The 12,423-nt window shown below is 40.5% G+C and overlaps 1 protein-coding gene across 3 annotated transcripts; it reads right to left on the bottom strand.

The window, feature by feature from the left end:
• Nucleotides 1–80: 80 nt before the first annotated feature.
• On the bottom strand, nucleotides 81–12,414 carry NUDT5 (nudix hydrolase 5). 3 transcript variants are annotated; one of them, XM_071424115.1, is made up of 9 exons: nucleotides 12,283–12,414; nucleotides 7,286–7,375; nucleotides 5,203–5,270; nucleotides 4,337–4,389; nucleotides 3,569–3,676; nucleotides 2,933–3,028; nucleotides 1,862–1,963; nucleotides 681–734; nucleotides 81–422 (listed from the first exon to the last, which is right to left on the bottom strand). In XM_071424115.1, exons 2-9 carry the CDS (start codon nucleotides 7,346–7,348, stop codon nucleotides 313–315), a joined length of 654 nt encoding a protein of 217 aa, XP_071280216.1. In that variant the 5' UTR covers nucleotides 7,349–7,375; nucleotides 12,283–12,414; the 3' UTR covers nucleotides 81–312. The 3 variants fall into 3 exon arrangements, with proteins under 3 accessions (XP_071280216.1, XP_071280217.1, XP_071280218.1); XM_071424117.1 differs by lacking the exon at nucleotides 81–422 and adding an exon at nucleotides 1,427–1,470 and having other exon boundaries at nucleotides 715–734; XM_071424116.1 differs by lacking the exon at nucleotides 2,933–3,028.
• Nucleotides 12,415–12,423: the final 9 nt, after the last annotated feature.

The raw sequence follows: 12,423 nt of genomic DNA, 5'->3' as shown, positions 1-12,423 counted from the left end.
GTGTTACAGTACCAACCACGGTTACCTAAGCATCTTACTGAACTGTAAGTGCAGAGAGGAATCTAGAGAGAAATAAGCCATTCTGAAAATTAAACAGTGTTTTTATTATGGATATTCTGTCAAGGCTTGACAGAGGAGTTAGAAGAAATGCTTTTTGTCAGTTACATAATTAGAAATAAAAATACCAGAATCATTACTACAAACACTTTTTTTGCTCTACAAGTAAAGCAAATGACCTTGATTACAAGAAGAGTTATACTTCTAAGCCATCCAGCTTGGGCAGTTTTGAATTCAATTTCTCATTGTCCAGTTCTAGAACTTCATGAAAGGAACTTGGAGCGGTTTTTCTGCTGCGTGCTTCAGAGCCAAGGCATAAGTGTAAACCCTGGCATCTACTGCCAGCTGCTCCTCTGCTGCCAGCTCTGAAAATTAAAAAAAACATGAGATGCTGTTAAAACCTCACCTTTACAGAAATGTAAGTCCTTGCTAAAATGAAGATGTGTAGCATTCCAGATGCTGCAAACTCCTCCTGCTATCACTAACTCACATACCTGGCCAGGTCTCTCACAGCTTTTTGCTTAACATATAACATAATGTATTCTAGGGTGAGAAAGGAGGAGCCTTGAGAAGGGATTCTTGAAGCTCATGTTAGTGCATTTAATGTGTCAGAAAGCTCTTACCATCAATCCTTTGCAGTAGGTCATTCTTTGGAAGTGAAACAACTTCCACAAATTCTAGGAGAGAAGAAAAAGGTTTATACATCCTTCAATTAGTGAACAGTAAAGAAATTTACCTCAATTTTCTGTTTCTTGCAATTTAGAAGGGGAAGGAAACTGATTTAATGCTCATCATCATCCAAAAATTGTGAGCTTTCATATATCAAAAAAAGATCAATTAAATGGGGAAAGGCAGTGACTGGGCTCACTAAAAAACACACTTGGCAGAAAAAAAGCTGTAAAAACAGTTGGGGGAAAAAGTGTAGCTGGTAGTTATGAAGGATAAGAGAATCCTCAAAGAGAAACCTCCCTTTTGAGAATGAAAAATACACTGTTGAAGAAAACTTGTTTGGCTTCTCCTGGTACAGGAATGGGTTGGAGATGCATTTCAAGACCAAACCATCTCAAAGGGTTTGTTAATGATGAATTTATGCTGGCTTACCCCTCCCCTGTCTCTCTGAATTACTTGTCTTTAGGGCTTGACCTACAGCTGTTGGGGGGGCAGCAATTTGTATTTCCTGAAATACTGGTGCTATAGGTGCAATACTGGGAAAGATAATTGACGTAATAATGCCCCTCAGGAATTTGCATCTAGGCCAAAGTCAACCTCAGGCACATTTGATTAGGGTCAGGAGATTACCCAAGCACAAATAAAAACCAGTTTTAACTGACTTTTTCCAAGTAAAACTTGCCATATGAAGAATCATGACCTTATTGTCAATGAGATCACAGTCACATTACGTACCTCCATCATCTGCAAGTGAAAAGAGTAGTGGGTTAAGGGGTTGAAATACACTGAGGTTTATAATTAAAAAGCATTTGATGGCTAACTGACTGTGAGTGACACTTCCAGAGTAAAGCCAGAATTGAGAGCAGTATCTAGGTTCACAAGTGCTTATGCCCTTACTGAAATTTGGCACTGAAATGTTTTAGAATTGTGAGTGTGCCAACAGCTGACACTTCACATCTGGGTTTCCCCAGTGGATTCAGCAAAGACACACTCATCTAGACTGCAGATGTGATTGGAAGGATGTGCAGCATCCAAATCAGCTGGGACAGAAGAGATGAAGTGGTGGGGTTAATTGTTTTAAACCCATTGTTTTGTTATCTTCTTAACATTTTCAAATAAATGGTACAAAACTCACCAAGGTTTTGCTTAGGTCTCGTGTTCTCAGCCTCATCTCCATTTATGATAACACTCACAATGTGTGTTGTGCTGTTTGACATTCCTGGGTCCAAGCACAGAGCTGCCAACAAGCACATGGAGAGGTTCATTTTCCAGAGCAGGACTCAGGCACCTTGACATTTTAACAAAAGCCTTCACAGAAATGTATCTGATACAATAGGAGAATATATATTTGGCATACATTTGTGCTGTAAGAGTAGCAAAAACTTTGTCTTCACAAATTCTTAGAAGTAATGTTTCTGTAATTCTCAGCTCTTTTACAGATCCCTGGGAAGAGTTGTTTTCACAGCCAAATTTACTTTCCATTCCACAGACTAAAGATTTACTGCGAACTATGCCTTATACACTTCCTCAGTCTGTGGGAATTTAATTTTGCCATCACCTGTCTCCAAACTCTCCCAATCCCCAGCATGCAGTTGTACCCAATAATTGAGAGACAAGACTCAACTGCAATGATATTTCCTCAAAATCCCAAGTTGCCTCACCAACCTTCTCGTTTGATTTATGATCCTCATTTTGCCTTCATTCATCTTATGTAGGAAGCATAGGATTGGAACAGTCATGTTCCAAAGGATCTCTGAATTTATTCCAATTACTCTCCTTTCTTCTTTCCAGCTGGAGGACCTGAGTGCTGTCACCTCCCCACAAGTACTGTCACATCCCCACAGCTGACACAAGGGTGACCTCTGCATCATGCAGCTTTTTTTTTCTAAGTTCACAGAAGTCCAGCAATTTAGACCTTTACACTAAAATGCCAAATCACAGCTTGAACAATTGGCTTTTGTGCAAAGGATCTTAATTAATAGCAATTTTCTGCCTACATACATCAAACTTACTTCAGGCAGAAGTTCAGCAACTGCTTCACATCAAGGACCAAAGTTTCACTTTTACAGCCATGAGATACTACCCTGCTTATCTGCATAGGCTTTGCTGCTTGGATTTTCCCTTTGGTTTAGAGCATTTCAGACATTTAGAATAGCCATCAAGATAGAATTAGCTTTAGTGGGAAAAAATAAGGAAAAGCAAAGACCTGGAGTACATTCAATGACTTCCCCCTTGTACCCAGTCTCCTCCTTCAGCTCTCGAAGCGCAGCACTTTCTGCTGACTCGTTTTCCTCAATGAGGCCTGGGAGATACATAACACACCAAAACAATTAAAAGCTTCCCACTTAACTGTAATATCCATCCTGAGATCTAATCAAGCTTTATGGAAGAGGGGAAACATCCTCACTACTCTGTCTTTACAGAGGGATAAGTGTTAGGAAGGATTCCAATCCCTGGATTCATTATCCTGCTGCCCACATCCTTAACCAATTATCTACAGAATCACGATGCCTTCCCCAAAAATGGCATTAATATTCTCATGAGGAAAAGAAGCCAAATTCTTTGACTCTTAGAGAAAGGAGAAGTGGAGGGAATTTTCTCCAGTCTGCTAAAACAAACTTATTTTGTTTTTGATTATCAAATATTCCTGTTTTGGAATAGCACATGGAGCTCAGCATGGTTTTCCAGCCACAGCTTCATTAAGATCACAGACTCAACTAAATTGGAAAAGACCTTAGAGATCCTCAAGTCTAACCTTGTAAAATACATAAAGATTGACACTCCAAGCTCATCTAAACACACTGAACCATATGTGACTCATCCCAATGTTTCAGCCACTGACCTGCAGGAAATTCCAAGCAGTAGCCATTGATTGGGGGCCTGAACTGTTTCACCAGGACAATGCAGTCGTAGTGCAGGGTTCTCTGCAGCACTGCTATCACTGCCACACCTGCCACAGCCATGGGAGACACAAGGACATGGAAGTGAGGTTTTAGTGCCAGATCTGGAAGGAACCCACAAACTGCTGCTCTGAGCATTAAATGTTTGGATGCCTGCTCCATAATCCTGAATGATGAACTTAAGCTCTTTATAACATGCATGGTGAGAGATCTTCAAAGCTCCCCAGCCAGCCAGAGGCACACATACCAAGCAAGACTGAGCCTCAGGGAAGGGCTCTCTTGCCTACCAAAACTGCTTGAAAGCCTCTGTAGGGAACTCTCTACTCTCCATTTCTAAATCATGTCCCAAAGAGCCCCTTGGCCCCTAACAGTAGACCCAATCACCAGTTTGGGAGCTACTCTGTGTCAGAGGAAGTGCTGTCTTCTTCTTAGGAAGTGCTCCATCATTTTAAAGTGAAGTCACTTAGGAAGTGCTCCATCATTTTAAAGTGAACAAAGTGACCATGGGAAAGCATTCCCACCAGTAAGGTTCTGATTCTTGAGCACTTCAGTTAGCCTTTCATTAGCTCAGGGTATAGCCAGCTCTGCCAAGCCACTGCTCCACATCCTCACTCATTCAGGAACAGATCAGCTCAAAATCTGCATTGTCAGCTTATCAGAAGGACCTTCACAGGAAAAAAATGCAAAGAGAAAAAGCCACCAATTCTTACCATCAGCTGTAACTCCCTTTTTGTTCCCAGTACGCTTTACTGTTTCCCAAGTTCTGTTTAAACAGAGAAAATCACAAATGAATATAGAAATCATCTTCTATTCTTGCTACTTTCACTTAAAGCAAAATGTACCATCACACAGTGAGGTCTGGTAAGAAGCAGCAGGCCATAGGCAGGCCCTGTCATACACTGGCACTATAAAATGTCTATAGTATAGTTTTCTTTTGCCTACTTAAGGGGGAGAGAGAAAATAATTAATTTTAGTTACACAAAAAAATCCAATCTTGCTAATTTTAAGAGGACACTCTGCTGAGGAAGTGGGAGGCACTAGAGAGAGCAATCAGTACAGAATCTAACACACAAGGGGAGGGAACATGTTACAACAGCATGTTGTAACACCTACATAAACACAGCAAAACTAAAGAGTACAAAAGAATTGGACAGAAATGATAACATACAATGTTATTTTAATTAAGGACATTAATTTGTCAATAATATGGAGAATCCAGCTCCACCAGCAGGGAAAAAGGAGCCCACAATGAAGAACCAGAAAAGCCACAGGATGGACTCTTGATTGTCACAGAGTAGCTGCATAGCTGGAACTTGCTTCTGTGTAACATCCTTCCAAAGAACTGGAAATGCAGCACAAGTCCAATGTGCCCAAGAGGATTTAGGAGCCAAATTCAATCCCAGTGCTTGCACATCTGCCTGAGAAAGATTCCCCCCTCTGAAGAGCAGGAACTGTGAAGGAACCTCACAGTGAATAGCTCTCATCCTGTCTGGAGGGATGTGCTTGTAATGCTCATCTCTCTAGCCTGGGCCCAGTCTGTGCAATTGGGAATCTGCAACACCAGAGAGGCAATTACCTGGTTTTCCCAAAGGGATCAGTGTAAGTTGTTTCTGAAAGCTTCAACCATTGTCTTTCTACAATTACCTAAAATAAAGAATTCTTTGTTAAATACATTATAAAATTAATCCCAAAGAATTGGGAGAAACAGCACAATTTTTTTAAGTTCTTTTGAAGAAAAATTTCAGCATCACACCACATGCAGGAATGTGCAACAGCATTCCTGTTGCTAACACAGAAAAAAAAATACTCTAAATTCTTGAATATTAATAAAAATACAACCCCAAGACAGTAGCTTTTCTTAACATGAAACATCTTAACATCCTTCTTGGTTTTATAACCAAGTTTTGATGAATTCAGTGAGATTTTATGTACTGCAAAGTCCTAATTTTTTGGTAGGATTTTGCAAGGGTAACATATCAGCTGCAGAAGGGTCTCAGTGCAGCCCAGAGACTTCAGCTACACTGGTGCTCACGAGTGCCCCCTTAGCAGAGAGCAGCCCAAAAGCTGAGCATGCAAGACTGAAAACCAAGCTACCCTGAAGCTTTTCTTGCCCTTGTGTAACTGCTGTACTCTGCAGCTCTGAGAGTGACACATATCTGCCCTTTAGGGTTCTAAGAGCTGCTGAATGAGTGCTTGGCATTAACACTATGACCAAATGCCTTTTCTGGGCTAAGTGAGTTTATTTTCCCTATGATGTTTCCTCATCTTTGATGCAATTCATTTAAAAGAGAAAAATGCCTAGATATTAGCCTAGCAGTTTGGTTCTTTTACTGTAACTTCTTTTAAAATGAGTTATTTTTATTTCTTTGTCTATTACTTTGATAGGCAAAAAACATCTGCTTATACCAGCCTGAATGTGCCTTCCCACAAAAAGGAAGAATAAAGTAAGATCAGCTCCCACTTTCATGGAAGATAATCCAGCATCAGGCCACACTGTTACTGCACAGTTACAGAACCACTTCTGATATAAGAGCCACTGGCAGAAAGAGAGTAAATACTTCTCTGTATTAAGCCCACAAAATGATTGAAGAAAGTAAATAGCTTAAAATATGTAAGATCTAATTATAAATTTCCAGTGATATGAAAGAGCACATTGTTTAAAAAAGAGAATAACTAAGAAACATTACAAAAAACCCCAAACAACAAACCAAACAAAAAAAATAATAAAAAAACTATACAAAACCAAACCAAAAGAGGATAAAATGAAAATGCTGCCTGCAAAATACCCAGCTCTTAATAGAAAAACCAAAAAGATTACAACAATTTAATCCTTTATGGTTGTGAGATATGCATATTAAAAAAATGCCTAAGAGAAAAGACATAATACAAACAAATCTCTTCTTTCCTTGTGCCGTGAAACCGGAAGAAATTCCAAGAGTGTTTTCACTCCATGAAGAACAAATAAAAGAAATCACATTTGTGTTACAGCAGGAGCAGGACACTGCCAAACCTGCCTTAACACCAAAAACAAACTTTTAAGAGTTCACTTTAAAGGGAACAGAAATAAATACAGGCAGTTTAGGGTGATCTAATAAGAATGAAGTAGCTCCAGAATCCTTTCTTAGGACTGCTATTATTCTTACTGCTTCCTTTCTGATGTCTCTGGAACAGCAATTGTCTAAATTCAAATCCTTTCAGCAAACATCAAACCTGGTACAATCCTAAATGTTAAAGCAACCCTTGGTGCTTTGCCACCTTAAAGAAACAGAAAACTGTTTGAAAGAGAAAATTGTTGCTGAGTTTCATAACCCACCAATTTGTAAAGTCTATCAGAGATATCAGCATTATTTCTGAACACTGAAAAACCTCCTGAAGAGACAATACAAGAAACAGATGCAAAATCTGAAAAAAAAGAGAAGCAGCTTAAAATAATGCAACACTGTAGATTTCTGTAGATTTCTCTCTCCTTATTGATAATTTGTATAATTATTTCAATAAAGAGGAATGTCACACCTTTTAAACTCTCTGACAATCATGAAGAATTTTTTTTTACCTTTTTATGAAAATCCAGCCTCTCTAGCATTTTGTACTCTGCACTCACAAACTCACAAATAATTGTTATTTAACAACAAAAAGTGCCCAACCCAAGCATGCTGTACCTCTTCCTTAAGCACGGACTGTTTAGCTGTTTTTGCAACTTCTGTGGATGTCTCAGCTGCCATTTTCAGCAATGTCAGGTTTTTCCCCTCCTGTGCAAAGTCCAGATATATATGAAACAAAATCAATATTTGCTTTCAGTGTAAAGTTAAAAGGTTCATTTCTGCATCGTAAATTAACAAATATAGCTTGTTGGAGGAAGTCAGGGACGTGTGATGGCATGTTCAATTCATGCTTTCAGCTCCACCCAGTGATTTCAGAGCCAAATAATCCAAAGGAGAAATGTAAATTTGGGTCAAATCACTGACTTGTATAATTTCAATAGTCCTATCAGCTGTCAGGTAGCTAGGCCAGCTGAAGACACTTAGCTAAGTGTCTTCAAATGTCAGACACACATACAGACAATAATGCATTTCAAATAGTGGCATTCTGATCTGGGTGAAATGCTCTGTCAACAGTGCCTGGACAACAGGACTGTGCACTCCACTGTGAAAGTCCAAAAAAAAACAAACCCCCCTTATACCAAGAGGACTTCAGTGGTAAAAACTGTCTGCTATTAAAAATAAGAACTAGAATCTACCTCCAGCTTCCATCACAAACAGACACGTAAATGACTCAATCCTTCCACTAAAAACAAGGTCAAAACCTGTGGGGCAGCACATGGGGCTGGTGTGACCATGGCACGAGTCTCTTACTGGGAATGATGTGTCCAACACCATGCAAAAGGCAGCATTTCCATTTAAAAAGTGCCCAAAGCAAGGCTCTGCACCTGCAGCTTGTGCCTCAGCCTGCATCCCCAGGAAAGTGAGATTATGCATTCCCCCCATCCAGTTCCAGCCTAAAGACACAGCAGACAGCAGAGAAAAATATGTATTAGAGACTGACCCTGTGTCACTGTGGAACTACAGGGCACTTTCAGCACAGAAACTTACACCAGGGAAACCATCTCTGATATTAACTTAATACTGAAGTCCTGAAAATAATAATGAACCATAAGCAAAAGGCAGTGACAAGAAACAAATCAGTTTAAACACCAGGAGAGATGAGATGAGATAATCTTAAAGATCTCAATCATCCATAGCATTGATGGTCATAATCCTTCCAAAAAGTCAAAAAGAATCTTTCCATGACTTCAGCTATGGATTAATAAGGCTCTGTGTGGTCTCTAGCAAAGAACAGCACCAAAGTGTGTGAAAAGCTTCTCTGTCACACCCAACTTCAGCACTTTCATTTTTGACTTCATCTTTATCTCTTTTGTGGTAACATCTGTTGCACACCAGTGAAACACGAAAGGGCAACAATCAGCTTTCTTACATACTGGACTGACATGTGCTTGCAGAAAGTAGTTAAAAGGAACAGGCAGGACTAAATATTTCTGGTTATCAGCAGGAGTAAAACTAAAGTACATGAAATAATTTCCTTGGTCTGTACAACGGGCAGGCTCTCTCTTAATTCTTAAGAAAGTGGTTTTAGGTGAAGTTGGTGATAGAAGTCAAATGTGAAGACTGGTTTAAGGCAACATAAGTCTTGAAAAGAAACCTTAACCTGTTAAACCAAATTCTGTTCCTTAAAAAAAAAAAAAAGAAAAAAAAGAAAAAAAAAAGAAAAAAAAGGAAAGAAAAAGAAAAAGAAAGTTCTATAATATTCTTTTAAGGCAATGAAGCTCCTTTTCAAATCTACAGTTTTATTATCTACCTTACCACTATTTGTAACACAAACTGCTCATTTGCTTGTGTTCCAGTTTCTACCCCACTTCAGTTCAGTCAGCTGTTCCAATGTTTGCAACTCCCCTCTCTTAGGACTGAAGAGTTTTCTCTGGACAAGGGCCATGTCCCATGCTGTGACTCTCAAATACAAGATGAAGCTTCCCACCAAACACAGGCAAAAGAAGCACAGCCCAGGAGAAACAGTCAAAGGAGGCTCTGTGTGGTGTCTTTAAAAACACCAAACCTTACATACCCAGCTACAGCAAATTCACCTCCTACATTTGGGATGAATTATAGCCTTTTGCATTGTCAATATAAATATATCAAAGGAGTAGAGAGTGAACCATAGCCTTGTTAAAGTTGTCTTTGGATTGGGCTAAGTCTTGCTCTTTTACTCTCCCCTCACAGGAAATCCTGTTCCATTGATCACCCCAATCCTTCTGCACAAATATCAGTGTATCTTTCCCAAATGTGGATTACCACAGCTGTATCATGAAAAAGAAAATAAATACTAGAGCATGGCAGATATATATATGTACTGCCATATAAAAATAAATACTCATCTCATGGCAGAAGTTGTTTTCAAAACAGCTTGTTCTCTCCTGAGAGATTCAGCAGTGACTTGCTACTTATAACAACAACAAAAATACACAGTTTCAGTGGTTTGAATTATCACTGAAACCTAAAATGGGTGAGCATCTCAAAGAGAGGGGAATGCTGATCTAGCCCAGCTTCTGTAGTTTGGGTCTCCTCCACAAGTGGGTGCAGTAACTCTATGTATAGTGACATTTTTAGAAGTTCCACCAAAACAGTATTTTTGTCCAGATTCAGTTGGCAGCACAGAAGTGAGAATTTCTGCTGTTAGAAAGCTGAAATACTGTTTGGTTAAACGAAGGCTGCAATTCTGGCATCTCACGTTAGTCATGCTGTCAAGGATGGTAACGGCTCCTGTTCATAAACAAAATTAGCTGCAACTGAAAATTAAATTTAACACTAAAATGTGAGGTTTCTAAAGGCCTATTTAGCTTTCAGAACATGCCTTGTCTTGCAGTTCTTCTACCTCATAAAATTCACTCTGCATATAAATATGAGTTCATCTGAGTTAAAAATTCAATGCAGCTGATACAGCAGCCTGGCTACCTGATTTAAGATTACATGTGCTCTAAGAATACACATTTTTAATTGTTATAAATGCAATGTTAAGAATATGTCAAAGTGGTCACATTTATCAGCTGCCTTAACATGAATCAACAGCAGGTCCCTCCTGTTGATAGTCCCTCAAACTATCAATTATGGGGGAAAATAAATGTTTTCTACTTTGTCTGGTAGTTTTTGTGCCCAATGTTAGAGTGTACTGCTGGCAAACCATGCTACTTCTTCCATTTATTTCAAAACTCTGGTCAAATTCTGTCCTGAAAAGCCATGCCATTTATAAAACATGTAACTTTATTCCCATTGCTTATTTCTTTATTGAGTGGCTTCCTTTCAAGGCAGCATCCAGCCATTCTACAGTTCCCAAATTATCCTTCCCAGCAGTTAAGATCTTAAGCCAGCCGAGATCTGAATCAGATGGAGAGAGAAGTCAAGATATCAGAACTATACTTCAATAATAATACTTAGATAGATGGATTAGCTTTCCTAAATCACTTTTCAGAAGACATTCTCTGATCCAAATACACATTCCAGCTGACAGCAACCACATTTAATAGAAGCTCAGCAATGGGGGTCCCATGGCAAATTCAAGGTCAAGGTCAAACAAAATACAGATTTTCCTATAAAGAATGTGCAAAAGAGACACTGACAACATTTTATGCACAATTTAACCAACAGCACTCTGAGATATCTAAACTGAAGAGAAACATTTAAAACTCCTAAGGCACTTTAAACTTGTTACCTGCACTTTAGTGCTATGACTCTAGAAACAAAATCAATTTAGGATCAATTAAGTTGAGGGGAGGGAGAAAAGTAGGGGGAGAATGTTTCATTTTTATCACGGTATCAAGAAGCATGGATGACCCACCGAGTGCCAAACAAAACATGGGCAAGTAACTGCAAAGCAAACAAGGATTATCTCCCAGAAGCAGAAGAGGGAGAGAGGCAGCCCCATGGTGTTATGAAACTTCCCTACAGCTGAGGTGTCACACACAGCTGGGGAGTCTGACCGTGTTCACAGGGGTCCGAGAAACAGGGAAGAGACCAGGATCTGACTCCATGTTTCAGAAGGCTTGATTTATGATTATATGATATATATATATATATCAAAACTATACTAAAAGAACAGAAGAAAGGATTTCATCCGAAGGTTAGCTAAGAATAGTAAAAGAAGAATGAATAACAAAGGCTTGTGTCTCAGACAGTCTGAGCCAGCTGACTGTGATTGGCCATTAATTAGAAACAACCACATGAGACCAATCACAGATACACCTGTTGCATTCCACAGCAGCAGATAATCACTGTCTACATTTTGTTCCTGAGCCTCTCAGCTTCTCAGGAGGAAAAATCCTAAGGAAAGGATTTTTCAGAAAAATATCATGGCTACAGGGGAGACATCCCCAGACTGCAGATGTGAGGGCACAGGAGGAAACAACGCCATGCAGGGGACACAACAGCTGAACCACGGGGCTTAAATATCCCCCATACTACTCTGTTAATGCCTGACTTGGGACTCAGCAAAATGAAATTGTGGTTGATAAAAAACTTAACACGAGCTGATAGTGCGAGCTTGCAGCCCGGGGCTGCATCCAAAGGTTCTGCCCCTCTCCCCTGCTCTTGTGAGAGCCCACCTGGAGCTCTGTGCACAGTCCTGTGTCCCAAACACTACAAGGACACGGAACTGTCAGAGCAAGCCCAGAGGAGGCCACGAAGTTGACAAAAGGACTGGAACAGCTCCCCTACAAAGGCTGAGGAAAGTGGAGAAGGTTGTGTGGAGACTTCAGAGCACCTTCCAGCACCTGGAGGAGCTACAGGGAAGCCAGAAAGGACCTATTCATCAGAACTGCAGTAATAGAACAAGGGGTAATGGGTACAAATTGAAAGAGGGGAAATTTAGGTGAGATATAAGGAAGAAATCCTTTACTGTGAGGGTGGTGAGACACCAGAACAGACTGCCCAGGGAGCCGTGGATGCCAGGTCGGATAAAGCCTTGAGCAGCCCGGTCTCATGGGAGGCGTCCCCGCCCGTGGCAGGGGGTGATTGGAACTGGATGATCTTTAGGATCCCTTCCAGCCCCTTAACATCTATGAAACAGCTCCATGCAGGGCACACGCGGGCACAGGGAGAACAGCAGAACCTACAAGGATAAGGCGTTACTCAGCCACTCCTGGGCAGGGCAGAGCGAAGGCAGCGCCGCGGGACGCTCCGGGCGCCGCCGGCTCCGGGCAGCGCTGAGGCGGCGGGGCGGGGCCGGGCCCTGTGCGCCGGCGATGGCGCCGGGC

Source organism: Agelaius tricolor, unplaced genomic scaffold, assembly GCF_023055355.1.
Source record: "Agelaius tricolor isolate 1412-34295 unplaced genomic scaffold, bAgeTri1.0.p SCAF_3, whole genome shotgun sequence".
Classification (NCBI taxonomy): domain Eukaryota; kingdom Metazoa; phylum Chordata; class Aves; order Passeriformes; family Icteridae; genus Agelaius; species Agelaius tricolor.
Note: the sequence above shows the minus strand (reverse complement) of the source record. Positions and strands in the feature narration are given on the sequence as shown.